We start from the raw sequence: 20724 nt of genomic DNA on the forward strand, positions 1-20724 counted from the left end.
ATTTTGGACAGTATTACTGCAATATTCTGACAATATCTAGATCAAGTAAACACAAATCCACTTTTCTGCAAATTTTTTGCACATAAGGCACACTTGTGAAAATTGCAGTGATTTCATTAATTACCTAGACTGTGTTGGTCTAATTTTTCCACAAGAGGCTTTTAATAATAAACCAAAATTGCACTCTGATGTAATTTTAAAGTATCTGTCCAAAATCATCCTTTTGTCTGTCATCATTTCCTCAACAGAAGCAAAAGAACTCTGTATACTCTGCAAGTTAAAGTGGATTAAAACTGAACCCGTTTGGTGCATTGAAGATGCTAAAATGTTACTACAAACACACTGAGAACCAGGTTGGTCTGTATGATCCCTCAGATGAGCAGCTCATACGCCAAAAAAAAAAAAAAAAAAATCAGTTGCCCAGCCTAATCAACTAGAGCTGAAACAATTACGACTTGAACTGATCAAAAACAATTATTCGATTGCAATTTTTCTGAATTGAAGCTTCCCTTAATTACGCCGTCGCTAAACATTGGTTCCACTGTTATCCTGATGCACTTGATGCCAGGATCAACACAGAGTTGTGTTAGTTCCATCGTAAGTTGTAAGTCGGGTACAAACCTGTTGAAGACTGCAGTGAGCATATTGTTTGTAGATGCCATTTGGCTTGTTTTTTGTTGCTCTTGTATGCATGTTTATGCTGTTGTTATTTCTGTATAGATATTTTTTATATATCCTTTTACTTTTACTCTTTGTGGTTGTTGTTTCTGCTGGTTCTGGAATACAGGACAAGTTGTTTGTCATTTTCAGACCTGTCTGTTTCACCTCTTTACTATTTCTTTCACCTATTCAAATAATCATTTATTTAAATTGAAGAAAATAATTGATTACAAAAAAAAATCCATAGTTACAACTCTACAATCGACCTATGGCTATTTCACCCTGTCCTAAATCTCACTACTTCTTAAGAAGAGAGCTTGTAATTATTACAAACAGAGTGTATGTTGGTTAGAATTCAAAGTGGCTGCTGGTCTGTTATTGCATCCTCTGTAGTTAAAAGAGCTGCTGAAGAAGCTTTTATAATGGTGGTTTCACATGTTCCACACATCTGGCCCAGGCTGCTGCCACCTTAAACCAGCCTCCCACTTCAAAAACGCCTGGCATCAGGACACCATGCTCGACAGTGGAAATGGCTTTTAATGTGAGTTTATATGTGTGTATTTCTGTGTTGGTAAGAAGAGAGGGCTTCTAGAGAAAGACAAAAGGGAGAGAGCCAGTGTCAGTTGCCCTATGTGGACAACACACATGTAACCAGACGCTGCAGCCGTGGCCATGACCTCACCGGGTTTTTCCACAGGCACTTACAGAAACACACACTCGCACATATACTGTACACACACACAGGGCGCATAGTGGGTCCTTGGTGAGCATGCAGTCAGCGGAGCCTGGTACAGAGGGAACCGGCATCCATTCACAGAGTCATGCATTGTAATCCTACACAGTGTGATCACACGGGCATGTTTCACAGAGGAGAAGGCTAATCTAAACTAAAAGCCAGAGCACAAAGACGCAGGCGGGTGGGTGACTGGTTTCTGATGGGCGGAGCCCTGGATCAAAACCATTTTGATCTCAGGTTGAAAAAGAAGCTTCATTCGTAGGTGTTTGGATGACCTATGCTGCTTCTTTTAGATTTTTCCTACAGCATGTGTAGAGCTGCTGCTATCAATTATTTTTGTAACCAATTAATGTATTGATTGTTCATTTTCATTCAGTTAAATGCTATTTGAATGGCTGAAAGAATATTGAAAATGTTAAACAGACATGTAAGAAAATGACAAACAACTTGTCCTTATTTCCATCAGTTCAATCAGTTGAAATAACAACCACTAGAAGTATAAAAGGAACTTACAAACAACTTCAAATGTGACTAACATAAATTACAACTTTGTGTTGATCGATGCATAATGTGTCACAATAAAAGTCCGTGTAAAACAACAGCAGAACCAATGTTTAGCAGCAGTGAAATTAGAGAAACAATACTCTGATTCAGGTAAAAAAAATCAAATAACTTTTCGATCGATTGAGGTCGATTAATTGTTTCAGCTCTAAGCATGTGTCATCTAAAAAAACTTATTAAATGTAAGGATATAGGTGAATTAAAAAAAACCAAAAACATCTAATTAGTTCAAAGTCAGCTCATACCACCTACAAAGGTCTGTGTTAAATTTCACTTTCACACATTTTTGTAGCTTTCTTCCTGACACATAATTACACATGACCTGCAGCAGACCCGACATGAAAAACCCACACCAGAAAAACACAGCGGGTCAGACACATCTTTCCAACTCGGCTGACACCTGTTCTATACTTTACTGCAATTCTCTGAGAATCAAACAGCTTAGATCATTCAGCATGCTGCCAGACTGGAAAAAATGCTGTCACCCACCAAAGCAGAGCACTACACTCCCTGTATATGTGTAATGTTGTGCATATGTTGTAAAGAAACGTTCAAGATGTAGTCATCCTGAGGCGGTTCTCTGTAGACTGGCAACATTTTTCTACACGACTGTTTCTGACAGCTGAAACCCTACTTTAACAGGTTTAAGTAACATATTTACAGTGCAGATGTTGTGTTTCCCCCCACACAAAAAAAAAAAAAACATTGTACCTTCTAATTTGTGAAATATGCTGTCCTGTGTGGCTGTCTTTATGAAGCTCCCAGAGGTGCAAATTCCATCTGCAGAGAAAAAAGTGAAAAAAAAATATTAAGTGACTTGCACTTCTAATACAGAACACAGTAATAACTGTACATCAATCAAAGCTTAGGTTCCACTTTTCTTCTATTAAAATGTAACTAATCGCAGTATCATATACCACGATAAACAAATAGCTGTAATTAATTATCCTTGACTTGATAACACAACAGATAAAAGTGTGAATTCTCTTAAAAGATCTGTATTTGCTGACTTGGTCACCTATTGGGTGTGGTTGGACCTAATCTCAGCTGGTCCTATGAAGTCCCTTGGGGTCTAATATTTGACCCAGAATTGGATCACAGATCTGCAAAAGATCACAGGATGTGAAAAAGAAGGCAATGCAGAAACATCACCCAACCCCAGGCTGTATGTGCTTCTGTTGTAACACATTACACTGACTTACACATACTTACCATAACCACACCATGGCTAACCTTAACCCGTATCACCACCACTTTCACAGGAGTATTTTAAACATTTTTCTGCCTCTGTCTGTATGTGTGTTTTTAGTGTGTGTACATTTCTTGCATCTATATTTATACAGTGTGTTGTTTTTTTTTGTTTTTTTTTTTTCTACTGTTTGGACCTGTTGTAAAAGTAAAACCAGAAGGTGAATGAAATGAAACACGGCATTAGCAATATTAGTAGGAAGTCCCATACTTTAATGTACTTTAATAACTACTTTTACAATATGTTGTGGTGAATAACAAGTTTTAGCTTTGTTACAGTTGACTTTAATACCATATTTGGTTTTCTACTCAACTACATTAATTAAATCTGCGTAAACACCTGCGCAGGTAGCTAGCATCCATATTTATACAGTGTGTGTTTTTTTTCTACTGTTTAGACCTGTTGTAAAAGTAAAACCAGAATTTGAATGAAATGAAACACGACGTTAGCAATATTAGTAGGAAGTCCTATACTTTAATAACTACTTTTAAGATATGTTGTGGTGAATAACAAGTTTTAACTTTGTTACAGTTGACTTTAATACTATATTTGCTTTTCTATTGAGCTACGTCAATTAAATCTGCGTAAACACCTGCGCAGGTAGCTAGCATCCGTCCATGTAGCATTTTTTGCATCTATCTTTATACAGTGTTTTTTTTTTTGTTTTTTTTGTATTGTTTGGACCTGTTGTAAAAGTAAAACAACCAGAATGTGAATGAAATGAAACACGACGTTAGGAATATTAGTAGGAAGTCCTATACTTTAATAACTACTTTTACAATATGTTGTGGTGAATAACAAGTTTTAACTTTGTTACAGTTGACTTTAATACCATATTTGGTTTTGTAATGAGCTACGTAAATTAAATCTGCGTAAACACCTGCGCAGGTAGCTAGCATCTATATTTATACAGTGTGTTTTTGGTTTTTTTTCCTACTGTTTGGACCTGTTGTAAAACTAAAACAACCAGAAGGTGAATGAAATGAAACACGACGTTAGCAATATTAGTAGGAAGTCCTATACTTTAATGTACTTTAATAACTACTTTTACAATATGTTGTGTTGAATAAAACGTTTTAGCTTTGTTACAGTTGATTTTAATACCATATTTGGTTTTCTACTGAACTACGTCAATTAAATCTGCGTAAACACCTGCGCAGGTAGCTAGCATCCGTCCATGTAGCATATCTTGCATCTATCTATATTTATACAGTATTTTTTTTTTGTTTGTTTAGACCTGTTTTAAACGTAAAACAACCAGAAGGTGAATGAAATGAAACACGACGTTAGCAATATTAGTAGGAAGTCCTATACTTTAATAACTCCTTTTACAATATGTTGTGTTGAATAACAACTTTTAGCTTTGTTACAGTTAACTTTAATACCATATTTGGTTTTCTACTGAACCACGTAAATTAAATCTGCGTAAACACCTGCGCAGGTAGCTAGCATCCGTCTAATGTAGCGTCTATGTAAGCGACACAAAACTCCCATCATTGAAGACGAATAACGGCCGTTGAACAAACTTCCATCTGCTCCCACATCAGAGCCTGTCACCACAATAATGCCTACCTTGTAAAACAACTTTCCCCTTAAAGACTTTGGAGGATAATCCAGGTTAGTTTGTTGTGGGGGAAAAAGTCCGGGAACATCTAGGAATCCGCAAAAACAAGACAGAAAAGAAGCGACGAGGTGATGGTGAAGCTGGTGACAGAACACAGAGGAGGAAAAGAAAAGAGACTTATCGCACTGCAAGTTGCAAGAAACAAAGTCCGGCCCCTCAAGTCCTGCCCCCCCTCTCCTCCCTCTCCTCCCTCTCCTCCTCCTCCTCCTCCTCCTCTTCCTCCTCCTCCTCCTCCTCCTCTCTCCGGTCTCCTGCTGACAGAAATAGCAGTCGAGGCGGGTCCCACCAAAAATAGCCTTGACTTCACACAGACCTTCACAACTATTGTTTTTCTGCTCTGACAGACACACACACTCTTATTGGACATAAACTGCAGCCAATCCGTGTGTGACTCTAACAACTTGTCAAATCAAATAATGGCTCCAACACTGTGGCTCCATCTGCTGTTATAAAGCACACAACAAAAGTACACAAGGGTCCGGATGCAGGGTCCTGACCCCTGTTCAGGGGCTCTGGGACTTTAACAGGACACATTTCTGTTTTTTGTTTTTTTTTCCCTTTGTCCTGTTTTCCTATAAACTTTTCACTTTATAGATTACTTCACTGATTGGAAGTCGGTCAGTGTATCTTGTGGTAATTGATTTTCTTTTCAGAAACAAAAGAAAAACAAGTGTTCAGAGAACGCAAACCTCTGACTAGTAGTCCAAACGGTGTGCATGTGTGGATGGACTGTTTCTTTTTAAATTAAACAGTTTCAAGGATGTTCCATACAGCAGAGAAATTGCGGTCTAACATGGTAATAAATTTGTATAGGTTTTAAATTTTTATAGTTATAGTTTGATTGAATTTAAAGGTTTGAACTATAGGTCTTCAGTACAGGGGGTCTGTAGTTTGTTTTTATGTATGTATGTGTGTGTGTGTGTGTGTGTGTGTGTGTGTGTGTGTGTGTGTATGTATGTATGTGTGTGTCTGTATGTATGTATGTATGTATATATATATATATATATAATTTTAATTTCAAGACAAGATGAAGCTTGGTACAAGTCATGTGTATGTCAAATTATATTAAATTCCAATCAATATTTGTTGAATTATAATGAAAAATGTGTGGTAAATGGGATTTTCAATGTTAAATTGAAATGTCCACAGAGTCCACATTCCACAGTACATGTGGACAATTTTGTGCCAGATACAAGATATTGTTATAAGTTACAGGTGGATCAAATTGGAGGCTAATCGGAGTTGTTTTGAATTTTTTATGAATTTTCAAAAATTGCTCAATGATGAGAAATAGGAAAATTTGAGATTTTGTGACCTTATTGTGACCTTGAACTTTGGCCTACTTGGCCCAAAATTTAATGGGTTCGTCCCAGGGCCTAGGCCTATCGGTGGGTAAAATTTGGTAAAGATGGTTATAATAGTTTTCCCGTAAAGTTGCTAATAAACAAACACACAAACAAACAAGAAAAGCACTCGGACAGTGCAGGCCTCTGCCAAGAGAGATCTGCCCAAGTGATCACAATACCTCCTGGCGGAGGTAACTAATGGTTAATTGATTTTTGTTTTCTCTTCCTTATATATATATACATATACATACATACACACATATATATATATATATATATATATATATATATATATATATATATATATATATATATATATACACATACATACATACATACATATATATGTGTGTGTGTGTGTGTGTGTGTGTGCGTGTGTCTGTGTATTTTCAACTTTATTGAAAATATATAGGTATACAAGACGGAAATTTTGAACAAACATCAAGATGTCAAAAGGAAAAAGCATCTGAACAAATAAAATAATGCAACGATTTAGAGACACAAAGCAGAATAGATAAATAACAATAATAAAAACTTAAAATATATAGATCTAAGAAAATAAATAATTAAATACATCAGAGAGTAAGTTCAGTCCATTTTATTTCTCTTCCTAAAAACAAAAAGAAAGTTACTACCTGACAGAAATGGAAAAATGGACCAAAAACTGCTGTTTTTTTTCATTTTCTGAGACTGTATGTTGTCATTTTCAAGGAAAGAGCTCACACAGATTCTTCGTACAAACGATGGGTTTGTACGAATCCTCCAGTTCGTACGAAATCTGGACATCATAGACATGCTCCCTCCACGAATGTCTACGAACTCCAGATTTCGTACGAACTGGAAGATTCGTACAAACCTATTGTTCGTTAGAATCTTTGTGACCTAGCCATTAGTGCTCTTTCCTTGAAATTGACAACATCCAGTCTCAGAAAATGAAAAAAAAAAAAATTATTTATTTACCGTATTTGGTCAATTTTTTTAAATTTCTTTTTTGTTATTAGAAAGAGAAAACGAAAATCAATCTGTTTTTTTTAAAATATGGTTTATCTGTTTTGACACTGAAAAAGAAAAATGCCTTGAAATTTAAAACGAAAATCAATTAACCGCTGGTTTTTCTTTCGTTTCTGAAAAGGAAATCCAATTGCCAAAAGATTTACTGACAGAAGTCGCATATGAACGTGTTAAAGACAAAATTAGCAAATGCCATTATTGTAATTGCTAAAATAGAATAGAACAGAATAGAATAGAATAGAATTTATTTGCCATTTGCACAGATACATTGCAGTATATTGGAATTCTTGTGCGTTTCCCTGAGTCACGGCGTTAGAAAAAGCCACGAATAAAAACAGAAACAAAACATAAACACAGCTAAAACATAAAGGAGAATGAGAAAATGAACACTATACTTGATAAATATTCACTTCTCATATCTCAGTTTTGCCCATTATAAGTAAATGGGGAAAAAAAGATTTTACAAATTCATAAAAAATTTAAACTTTGACCTATTTTTTCCCAAAACATAATGACATCTATTCTCAGTCACTGGCAATCCATAAACCCAAATATTTTTAATGTTTGAGTTTAAGCTTAAACGTTTAAAGGAGTAAGTGATGTTTCCAGTGTAGAAAAGTGAACATATAGACATTTTTTGCGTTTTTGTCCTCATTACCGTGTTGTTTGTGTTGATCCTGGCGTGATGTGCGTCCCATTAAGTGTCCGTGTGAAACACAACAGTGGAACCAACAGTGAAATTAAGGAAAGAAAGCTTCAATTCATGGACATGATAATTGAATAACTTTTTAGTTCGATTCAAGTCGATTAATCACTTAATCGTTTCAGTTCAAAAAACCCAAAGTCTCTTTCAGAACTGTACAATAACCAGGTGTCAACAAAGGTCAAATCCATTATTATTCTGAATTACTCTGAATTTAAGTTCCTGCCTCAAACAAATGCTCAACTCTATACAACACAGGCAGTATTATCATTAAGTTATCATTATTAGTGTTATCATTAGTGTGAAATACACATCAAAGTGTTGACTCATGACTAAAAGCATAACTAGTGCAGTTATTAGTAGAGATGTGGAAATGTTTCCTCTCACTGGTATAGACTTCATAATTTAATCGACTCATGAATCTTCATATCTCTATTTGTGATGGATTTCGAGTATGTTTTTGTAATGTTACTAAGGTAGGTCACACAGATACTAGTTATTAATAGCTGCAGCTGTGTGCACTATACATAGGTGTGATCAAATGTGTCTTTTCTAAATAAAAGAGGAAGCATAGTTATCTGATTTCTTGTGTAATGTGCTAAAAAAAGAAAAGTAGCTAAATGAGAGAGCATCAAAAAGTTAATGGAAAAAGAAGGCTGAGGTCAAGTTTATTCATAAAGAACATTTACAACAACATAAAATGCCCAAAGTGCTGTACAAACATATTGGTAAAAATACAAGATATGATCAAACTAGTAAAAATATGAAGAGATATAAGATATACTAAAACGGATAAAACAAATACACAATCATAGGATAAACAGCATCTAAAAACTAGAGCCGAGAACAGCCGTGGATTTACATATTATTTTATGGTCATTATCTTGTGATAATGAAATACTTAAGTCGTTTTCTCATGATAATGGATTAATTTATTTTGTTATTTCGTAATAGAGAACTATATACAGAACTCAGATGTGAGCAGGTAAGAGCTGCCGCTGACATGTGCTGTTCAGAGCAGAACAGACATTCAACAACAACTTACCAGTAAGTTATAGTACCTACGAGAAACCGGTCTGTGCTTTCATGAGATAACAAATTAATTTATTTCATTATTTCGAGAAAACGACCATAAAATGGCTCTGGCCACGGTGATATGGAATGCTCTGCTGGGACGAATCATTCAAGAAAATAACAAATACAAATTTAAAGAATTACTGAAAGAGTATTTATTTGCAAAACAATGCTCGGTGTCTGCTAATGTTTAGTTGATTGACATTACATTGATATATAACTGTGTAATATATCTGACCATTTAACAAGTATGCTAAAAACTACTTTTGGGAGGTACTGTAAATTGTACAAGGTGCTGTATTACACGTATGTTGTTTATGTTTTGCAATTGTGATGAATGGTTTTTGGTTGTCGTTTGTGTTGTTTTGTTTGATTTTGTGTGTGGATGTTTTTGGTGGTTTGTGTATTGCAGTGTAAAGACAACTGGGATGGGTGGAAGAATAGCGATTGCCTAAGCCGAAGCTAACGGAGATCCAAATAAATGAAATAATACGTAAATCCATGGTCGTTCTCAGCTTCCGTAGATAACAGATTAAAATCACACATCTGTATTAAAGTCAGTGCAAAAAGGTACGTCTTTAAATAGATTTAAAATGCTCAATAGACTGTGCACATGTATGTTGGGGCAGAGTGTTCCAGAACTGTGGACCAAGGTTATTATCGTTAACAAAAACTTACGAAATAACGAAAACTAGAATTGTAAAAACATTTTCGTTATTTGAAATAAATAGAAACTATAATTAAAAGAGAAAAACAATAACTAACTGAAACTGTATTGTGTACTTAAAAAACTAACTAAAATGTAAAAAAATTATGGATAAAATTCCCTTCGTTTTCGTTTTTGTCAACGTCGGATATGATATGAAATCGATTTATTTCGCTCTAGTAATTTTAGCTGTTGGCACCATATGATATTTAACGGTCCGTCACTTGGTTTAGAGTCATCTTCTGGTCCCCACTCTACCTGGAAACATGGAGACTAAAGCAGCTGAGTCCTGTATGGGATTTATTTGAATATGACGGCGAAGAAGAGAAAAGATATAAAAAAAACTAAAATTAATACTAAAACTAAACTAAAAATAAGCATTTAGAAAAAAACAAAAACTAATAAAAACTAGCAAACCTGCTCTAAAAACGAATTAAAACTAACTGAGTTAGAGAAAAAACAAGTCAAAACTAAATAAAATTAAACTATAATGAAAAATCCAAAACTATTAGAACCTTGCTGTGGACCTGCGAAAGAAAAGGCAATATCACCTTTTGTCTTCAGACTGGTTTTTAGCACATCTAAAATTTGAGATTTGAGAAACAGAATTCTCAAATCACCTGATTTTACATGATCAGTAAATTAAATATAGAAAAATACCATATTTTCACAAAAAAAGCATAACACAGAGGATAATATTACAATAAATAATGATAAATCACTTCAGAAAGGTTAAATATAGAGGAAAAAAATCATTTGGGAACTGCCACAAAAATAGCCCTGGGTCTTTATGGGTTAAAATCCACTAATTCCAAACAGTCCATGTCTGTATGGATTCATGTTTTAAGATTAAATCAGTGCAACATCAGAGTGGATTCAAGACAAACTATTGCACTGTTTATTCATGAAAAGACAAAGTGTACCAGGAGTTTTCGACTCTTCATAGATAATACATTGGCAGGAAGCTCTGAGGTTATGTGGTTAAGAAGATTTGCAGGCAGTAACTGTAACAAAAAAAAAGTCTGATATAAAACTTTATTGGTTTTCTTGTAAAATCACACTTCATTTCTAAAGATGCTACTTCAGCATTTGCATACGGTGGTTTAGTCGATTTCACATCAGACTTATCAGTACAATAATGCATACGTTCACACCAGACCCGTTACCGTGGAAGCCGATGTGACGCAGAACCTCGTCAGTTTTTCTCATCCATGGTTTTTCTAGTAACACGAGTCTGTTTACTGTCTGCAGCTGCTCACGCTCAGCCACGTACAAACATGTTCTGCCTGTGGCCAACACTGTAGAGCATGGGTGTCAAAGTCATTTTGGGTCAGGGTTCACATCCAGCCCGATATAATCTCAAGTGGGTCGGACCAGTAAAATAATAACAAAAAAGTGAAAAAGTGAAAAAAGTTAAAATACACAATGAAACTCTTTATATCTACAAACCATCCTTTAAAAATGTGAAAAACATGATTAACCTTGAATTTCTTTTTAATAATGTTATGCCTCCTATATTACACTAAACTGCCTTTACACTAAAACAAAGAGGAAAATATTGCAGCTGTCATTATTTATAGGTTATTATGATAGTATTTTCTAGTCCAACCCACTTGAGGCCACAGTAAGGCTTTATATGGTCCCTGATTGAGTTCAGTGTAATTTTTTCCTTTCACAGATTCATCCCACAGGCCAGATTAGACCCTTTGGTGTGCCAGGTTTGGCCCCCGGGCCCTGTGTTTGACACCCCTGATGTACAGTCAACAGTTATTTTTCTGTTTAGTCACAAATTCCTCAATTCTACGAGGTAAAATGACAATATTCAGTTTATGCCTTACATTAGAATATAACTGTGCCAAGTTGGTATCATGTTTCAACTTAAAAAGAAAGAAATTTAGCAACAACATTTGTATCTTACCTTGTATCTATCTTATACTGCCTGTAAATATGCTTATTTATTGTAGATATTTCTCATCTGTAGTATAGAGTTAACTTTTTGTATATTTCAGTAGTTTTTGTAGTAGTTTAGTAGTATATGGGCGCTTCTATGAAACTAGTCCCTAAAAACAGGACAGAGGGGCTACAAATTCAAACCAGATGAATGTTATGAAGCAAATTTGGAAGTATTTTGGGTCTAAAACATATTTTTCTACTACTATTTCACAAAAATCCACGTGTAACACAATGAAAAGGATGTGAAAATTACGCACTTCTATTTTTTCAAATATCTTTTTTTTTTTCTCTCGCAGGTACATGTTTGGAATCAAAGTGATTATACAAGGCAGAGGGTTTCACAAAAATGACCACTGTTGCACTTTATTTATGATTAAATGGGCAGATTCTGCATGTAACACCAGTGGACACAATGGGTTACATACAAAACCTGGAATGAGACTGCCGATTCATGAAAAACCCTCATGTCTGGTTTAGAAAAACCACTAGGATCATCAAATTTAACAGTGTCTTTATTTATAGCGCTATATAAGACCATTTCAATCCATGTTTTCCAGATCAAATGCACTGACACCTAGGTAGCTTTTCATGTCCCAATTTTGGTCCTATTTTTGGACCCAATATTTGATTAAACATTTATTAATTTTGGGATGGCTCAGAGCAAGAGTATAATTTTTTTGCATTTATCTGAGGTCATCATTAGGTACATCCTGGGGGGAAATATGTCTAAATTTCTCTTTTATTATGGGGTTTAAAAAGCTGGAAAAGTGCCAGATACCAAAATGAACCCAGTTTCACAGAAGCACTTAAATGTATATTTAATATTTTATCTAGGAGCTTTCGTACATTGCTTACATTTGTTAGTATTTTGTGTAGTATTTTTTTATACAGCTTTTTATAGTAATTGTTTTTGCTGCTAAACAGAACAGAGGTGCTAAACAAATTTTCATTGTTCCTATTCTATTCTATTCTATTCTATTCTATTCTATTCTATTCTATTCTATTCTATTCTATATTTATCTCTAAAAATGAAAAAAAAAACAAACAACTCTTCATGAAATATCATGGGAAAATATGGAAATTCTCATTTTAATTTGATGTTTTTTCCACCTCCACATCTTTATTACTATCTGCATATGCATTGTGGAGATTTGTTTTTTAATTATAGTGTAGAAACTGACATTTATTACAAGTTTCAGTCGCATTTCTGTGTTTTTCCCCACTTTCAACCGTCCTCTTGTTTCCACACAGCGCAAGCGAGTGCATGTTTTATCCTTTTTTCCGATCTCACTGTCAGCCAGGTCAACAACTTGATGTTTCAGACCAATATTGAAACTAGAAGCGTGCGTCTGACTATTGTTGGTGGTGTTCCTCGGTCCGCTTTGCCTCTGTGAACAGGGGGAACCCAGAACCCTTCCCAGAAACTCTCTGTGTGGGTGTATAGAGGCTGTACATAACTCTATGTATGTGCGCATGTGTGTGTCTTTAGCTTTTCTATGTATTTCTGTGTATAAGCAGTAACATGCTGTGTGTGTTGCCACTATGTATGTGTGTGTCAGTGCACGCTTATGTCGGTGCGTACATGTGTATGTGGTTAGTCCATTCAATTACACAATCCACCATGCAGTCTGAATCACATCCGGTTTCGAGCTGAAAATAACAAAACCATGGGGTGACAGAAAAGCAGCGCAGCAGGCAAACACCCACAGGGACTGAAGAATACACACACAAACATACACAAACACACACACACACCACTGGTCAGTTGGTATTTCCACAAACAACATCTATTTGATCTAAAAACAGCTTTCCTTTACAGGAGTGGTGCAAATTTGACTGTTTTATCCTCGGATTATTTAGACTTTCTACTGCAATTTGCACGTCAACAACCACATATCTGTACTGTAAAACATTTAACCAGACTTTAAAACATACGCATACTGCATCTGCGTTTAGACTTCAGTGACATTTGGATGGACATTTAAGATTTCTTTGGAAGTTTTAAAACTGCTTTGAAAATGGAGAAGGCTGCAAAACAGAATGGAAGAATTCCATTTAACAATAACAAATCTATCAGTGGCTACGAGAATTTTGACAAATATAAATTCCTGCTATTGATGACAGATGACAACCTTATTATTTTGAGCTTTCTGCATGAAAATAGAACATATGAGGATGAGAAGAAAAAAAACATTAGGTAGAAAAAAATGAGGAAAATAAGGTAGTTAAGCAGGTGAGTGATGGCTTTAGATAACACTGTACTTTCTGTTCATACTATGACTGTTCTATTAGACTATAGAACTAAAACAAGGACTGGTTGTATGCACAAAGGTCTCCTGTTTGAATCATACCATCAATTACACATATGATATTTGTCATTTTAACCCATAAGGACCCAGTGTGACATTTGTGTCAGTTCCCAAATACATTTTTCTCCATATTTAACCATCCTTAGGTGATTTATCACCATTTAAAGTAATATTATCTTCTGTATTTTGTGTTTTTTGCAGTGAAAATCAGGTATTTTCCAACACTTAATCTACTAATCATGTAGATGTTCATAAAAGCTCAGAGTAAAGTTGAGGATTATTATGTAGAAAAAATTGAAAAAACTGAAGAAAAGTGACTTTTTCAGCAAAAAAGTATCATTAACTGAACATAAACCAAGCGTCTTCATCCACCGTCATTGATCCAACCCCATGGGTTTTACTGGTGAATCAATGTTGTAGAAGATGACGGTGTTTCCATGTTCACTACGGAGCTTCTGAACATCCAAATGGGTCATATCTGATGACCATGGAAAGATGATAAGCTATATTTTACACCAGTTATTTGCCCGAATTAGAGGATCAACATGGATTAAACAGTTTATATCAGTAGATGATTTTGGTAGATGGTGGATGTTTGGGTCTCTATGGGTTAAATCATAATTTTGATAATGTTACAAGTTAAGAAAGCCACAGTTTATCATAAAAATAGTGACGTAGTTTTGTATTAGCAGTAATTCTGTGTGGAAACAGCTGAGTGGACTGCATCTCTCATCTCAAGCGATCCATAATACTAACACTAAAACAGCCGTTACATCTACACATTCTGTCTCTTTCAGTTGCTCTGAGAAGTTTGTGATATGATGATCTATGCAAAGGTTGCCCAGTGGTATGCATATATTAATGTTACCCTATTTGCACGTTTATTACAAACGCTGATTTCCTCGAGCTGCTTGAGCTGAAAAAAATTTCCCTTAAATTCACGAATCTCATATGTTTAACTGACTGTATGATTCAAAGGGAACAAACAATGATTTATCTGTGACCTTTGATAATTATACATATTTTTTTCATTCTCAGATTCATGCAGTTTTGTCTTTTTTTCTTGGTCTGCACGGAAACTAGACAGATTCCAACTCTGGTAAAGCTTTAGAGGAAACCTATGACAGTCATTATACGTTATCTTAAAACTACTTGGTCAAACCTTTACGAATTATACTGAAATGACAAAGTTAAAAACAGAGTCTGACGTATATAGCTTTTCTGTCAGTAATATATGGGGCAGGATGTGGTCAACTGTGTGCTACATTGATGCCTCCCACCTGCAGAGATGTGCTTCTTGCTTTAACACAAACATTTAACAGCAATGTGATGTTTCAAGAAGACAAACTCAATGTGAGTCCTTACATAATGATGGTCAGATGAATAGATGGGGGTAAAAAGGAGAAATACTGATGGGTATGACTTTCTGAATTAAACATTTTAACTGCTACAATCAAAACATGATTTGATAACAGTCCAGTAGCATCTGGTGATGTTTATAATTTGGTTTGGGAACAGATTGTTCCTGATTAAAATCTAGATTTTAAAACATTCTAACAGCTTTATTAGGCAGCATGCGTTTGAAGTTGATGTAAAAGTTTTGACACAAACACACACCAGCTACTTAGGATAATCAAATCTTAAATCAAAGAAATCCCCAAAAATACATAATTCATATTTTTTATTTTGTTACATGCTGAGACAGTGCATCATTCAGACAAAATGAGAACAGATACTGGCAGCTTTATTTAAAGTGTAGTTTACTGAAATTGAGATCTTTTAAAGCACAGGTGTCAAACATGCGGCACGGGGGCCAAAAGCGGCCCGCCAAAGGTTCCAATCCGGCCCATGGGATGAATTTACAAAGTGCAAGTTAGGGTATCAAACTCAAAAATAATATCATAATAACCTATAAATAATGACAACACCAATTTTTCTTCTTTGATTTAGTGCAAAAAACATTAAATTATGAAAATCTTTACGTTACCAAACTATCCTTTAACAATAAAATGTGAATAACCTGAACAAGTTGAACAAACTGAAATGTCTAAAGAAAATTAAGTGCAATTTTAACAATATTCTGCCTGTTACTAAATGTTTTTTGCCTTTGTAGATCTGATCTGTAATGCACATGTATAAATGATAAGTTGAAGCACAATATTGATCAATTTGTACTTATATTTCTTAACAAATTTCTTTTTTTTTTTTTTCAGGTTATTCACATCCTTTTTGTTTGAAAAGTTTGTAAACGTAAATATTGGCATAATTGAATATAATTTTTTGCACTAAAACAATTTGTAGTTGTCATTATTTATTGGGTATCATGCTATTATTTTACTGGTCCGGCCCACTTCAAATCAAATTTAGCTGAATGTGGCCCCTGAACTGAAATGAGTTTAACACCCCTGTTTTAAAGGAGCAGGAAGAGTTAAGATGCACTCATTATTTGCATTGAACCCATATAAAAACAGGCAAACGGTACAGAATTAAACAGCATGTGTGGGATACTTTAAGTGCAACATGTGGACAGTGACAAGTTGGAAAAAAACCCAAAAAAAAAAACAGTACAGGCACTTGAATAAACATGAACAAGTCTGTTTTATGTAACAGGGAAGGCTATGACCCTTATTTCCACTAATTATGAAACACAGTGGTCTCAGTATAAGCCGTTTTAATAGAGTTAAAGTACAAGAAACTATCTGTACAGTGGAATTAGAGAGAAAAAGGAGGGATGGAGTGGAAACAAAGAAAAGACCAGAAGTGACAGAGGTTTCACGAAGAGAAGAAGAGAGTAAGAGTAAGTGAATAAAGACGGGAGAGGAGGTATAGGATGAGAGGAAGAGCGAGAGAGGCTGAGAGCGCTGTAATAATGTTTGGCCTTGGTCTGCCAGCGGGGTCCTTCCCCTTAAGAAGCCAACAGGAATGTAAGGAATGCTGCACGAGAAGGGAAAAAAAGGAAGGAGCAGAGGAGAAGGCGAGAAACACAGGAGGATGATGGGAAAGAAAGAAAAACCCAGAAGGAGGAGGAGGAGGAGGAGGAGGAGGAGGAGGAAGAAAGCGGGGAATCAGGAGCGAGGTGAAGATAGAAGGAGATAGAAAGATGAAGGCAAAGAGAAATATGAGGAGGAGGAGGAGGAGGAGGAGGAAGGGGGTAGACGCTGAGGAAAAGACTTATTATCTTTAGTGAGCTGAGTAAACACAAGAACAAAGCACATGAAAATAATAAGGCTGGGAAATATTTGGGGGGAAAACATGAGCCTCTATTTGTGTATGTGCTGGTTTTTTTTTTTTTTGTGCGTGCAGATATCCGCAAAAATATGTCAGTGCGAGTATTTGAATTCATGTGTTCATACAGCACAGACCGTAGAGTATCGGGTGTGTCACTTTCAGTCTTGAAATAGACTTTCTAAATGCAGTTTTCTCAGTTCCAGACGCTCTGTACCTGTACTATAAAACAGGAAACATTCCGTTTTCATGTGCAAAAGCTCTTGTGGTAAAACTCTGAACATCAGCACGTACACACAACTCATATCTGACCTTCTCATTATATCATGAGGAGAGTAAATGATCCGTTAAAAGTTAAAGAAAACAACTTTTGAAGAAAATTACACATGAACCCAGCAACTAACAATCACAACCTATTACTATTTATTTCATTTTATTTCTTGATGTATAATCAAATCTTAATGTATTTTAATATTGTATTTTTTCAATCAATGTGAAGCACTTTGGGCTACAATTTCTGTATGAAAGGTGCCATACAAATAAAGTTTTATTATTATTATTATTATTATTATTATTATTATTATTATTATTATTATTATTTAGCGATGTAATGATTACCGGTATGATAATAAATCGCAGTAAAGTTGCCAACAGTTAGTATAACCGTTTAAATTGTAATTATCATGATAACTGTGTTTGATTACCGCACTTTTCCGGAGAAAACACCTACAGGGGTTGGACAAAATAATGGAAACACCTTAAAAAATCAAAAAATATAATTTAATATGGTGTAGGTCCGCCTTTTGCGGCAATTACAGCCTCAATTCTCCGAGGTATTGATTCATACAACTTGTGAATTGTTTCCAAAGGAATTTTAAGCCATTCTTCAGTTAGAATACCCTCCAACTCTTTTAGAGACGATGGCGGTGGAAATCGACGTCTTACTTGAATCTCTAAAACTGACCATAAATGCTCAATAATGTTGAGGTCTGGGGACTGTGCCGGCCATACAAGATGCTCAACTTCATTAGAATGTTCCTCATGCCATTCTTTAACAATTCTAGCTGTATGGATTGGGGCATTATCATCTTGAGGTGAAGGTGTTTCCATTATTTTGTCCAACCCCTGTATGTAAAGATATGCTTTTATGTCAAATATTTGAGCATAGTTTTAATTTAATACAATTTTAATTTTATATAGCTAATATTTGGAACTAATATTCACTTTTAAAGTCTTTGAAAAGGTTCGTTAAGCATGTTTGTGTTATTTATGTAATAAATTATATACATTTTTCTAATCAAATTGTACATTTTTTTTGTGTTTTCTAGCCTTTTATGTTGATATAGTAGGTTAAAGTGAAAAAATAATAGGCAGATGATATAAATGAAGTTGTGCTGAAAAAAAGATCCCAAACATGGGTACAGTAAACATTTGTTTATATAGTATATAAAGGAAAAATCAAAAGTACTGAAAAACAGCCAAAATAGGCTCAGACCACTAAGGGTTAATACTTGAATGTTTCTGCCAAGAGAAAGTGGATTGTGCCAATTATTTTATTTGTTTGTTTGTTTTTTTCAAAATACAAGTTAGTGAAATTCTTTCAGTGTGTGTATTAGTACTTTTTAAACATTTTGAGCACAATTTCAACAATACCGTGATAATAATGATAACCGTGATAATTTTGGTCACAATGACATGAAATTTTCATATCGTTACATCCCTATTGCTATTATTATTATTATTACTATTAATCTGATAATCGTTTTCTTGATTAGTCGTTGGTTGAAAATGTTGATTAGTGTGTCCCAAAATCCAAGATGACACCTTGAAATAGTTTCTTCAGTCCAAAACTTAAAAATATCCAGTTTCTCACAGGAGACTAAAAATCGAGACTGATCTCAATAAATGGTGTTGTATGTCATACCTGTGCTTATGGCCTCTGGCGTGATAGACGTCTGCATTTTTAACCTTTTGCGTGTTATTCAACAGCATTTGATCACGTGTCAATTTACGCCAAGATCTCTGGTTCACATAACCCTAACCTCTAATCCTAACCCAGTGGTTCCCAACCTTTTTTGGCTCGTGACCCCATTTTAACATCACAAATTTCTAGCAACCCCAGACATTCAAAACAGAGACTTTTTTTGCTAAAATTTATTTGTTTTTGACAATGTAATAGTTTGCTATACTATGTTAGAAATAAATGTTAGTTTTAGATGACATTTAGTCTATATAATGTATACTATTATGGACGGAGGCAGAAAAGCCAGGTGTAGATTACTGCACAAAGGGAGAATTTTATTTATTTGGTCAGGATATGTACAGTCAGTCCAGCTTGGATTTACAAGGCTGACAATTAATACTGAACAAACAAGAACTCAAACTATGAATTATGAAAGAGCTGCAGCATCTGAAACCGACCACAATGAACATTTGAAAGATAAACAGAACGACAGTGCTTCAGTTTCAGCTTCACAGTTTGTCATGTCTTTTATGGATTGTGATTGTCTCTGTCAACTCACCATATATTTCTTTCTTTCTTTCTTTATTTAAATTACTAGAAATTTCAGGCGACCCCATTTGAATTTCAGGCGACCCCATGTGGGGTCCTGACCCCAAGGTTGAAAAACACTGCCTAACCTCTAATCCTAACCCAGTGGTTCCCAACCTTTTTTGGCTCGTGACCCCATTTTAACATCACAAATTTCTGGCGACCCCAGACATTCAAAACAGAGACCTTTTTCTCCTGCAGATGTCTTAGCGGGGCCAGGAGGGTGAAAAAAATCTTTCCACTCTCTGTTCGGTCCAGTTTTTTGACTGCGACTGTGTCCGGGCAGGTTGAAGTATAGTAACGCATGCGGTCACATGATCGGATCAATCAAGATATGCCCTCTCAGATGTTATATCCTGCATTTTATTTGAACTTGAATTTTATGAGGAAAAGTGTGTGGTGTTTTAATTATAATGAAATATATACTGAATCATTAAAAAATACTTTTTATTAGTAATTTATACATTTTCTGATCAATTACTAGAAATTTCAGGCGACCCCATTTGAATTCCAGATGAAGGTTGAAAAACACTGCATTAACTCTAACCCTCAGTGCGTGATATTTGATGCATCAATTCAGGTTGGACATGGGGATACTAACAGCATTAACATCCACCTGGAAAGCTTTTAATGTATACAGATAACTCACCGATTAAAAGTGGGATGTATATTTATGTGAGTCATGATATCACAATGAAAAATCTGAAAATATTCACATTGAAGTAGTTGGTGATTAATTAAATAGATGAACTCTAATGAAGTAGCATCATTATCATTGCAGGTTTACTATAGACTGTGACCCCTAGGGGATCCACAACAATACTGCAGGGGGTCCCCCTAATTATGTTATGTACGCAAACATGCATTAAAATGAGCTGATGATGCAAAGATGAATTCATAAAAATAAATAAAAATAATTCCATTTACACAACATGGATGACAGGCTACCCAGGAAACCCTGTCCAATCATGGAAATAAGCTAACATACATGAAACCACTGTTTTAATAGACAGATA

The 20724-nt window shown here is 35.1% G+C and overlaps 1 protein-coding gene across 2 annotated transcripts in view; it reads right to left on the reverse strand.

Annotated features, from left to right (window-relative positions):
* The window catches only part of hdac7a (histone deacetylase 7a), a 95723-nt gene that overhangs the window by 51256 nt on the left and 23743 nt on the right, over positions 1-20724 (reverse strand). The window contains exons 1-2 of one of the 2 annotated variants that reach the window (XM_030139772.1): positions 4779-4980; positions 2669-2737 (exon numbers count right to left, since the gene is read on the reverse strand). Coding sequence is in view for 1 of the 2 variants with exons in the window: in XM_030139771.1 (XP_029995631.1) it covers positions 2669-2737 (69 nt within the window). In the remaining variant the exon portion in view is untranslated. Of the gene's footprint in view, positions 1-2668; positions 2738-4778; positions 4981-20724 lie in introns of those variants that run through there. The other variant, XM_030139771.1, reaches the window with a different exon arrangement.

The sequence above is a fragment of the Sphaeramia orbicularis genome, chromosome 7 (assembly GCF_902148855.1).
Source record: "Sphaeramia orbicularis chromosome 7, fSphaOr1.1, whole genome shotgun sequence".
Lineage (NCBI taxonomy): Eukaryota > Metazoa > Chordata > Actinopteri > Kurtiformes > Apogonidae > Sphaeramia > Sphaeramia orbicularis.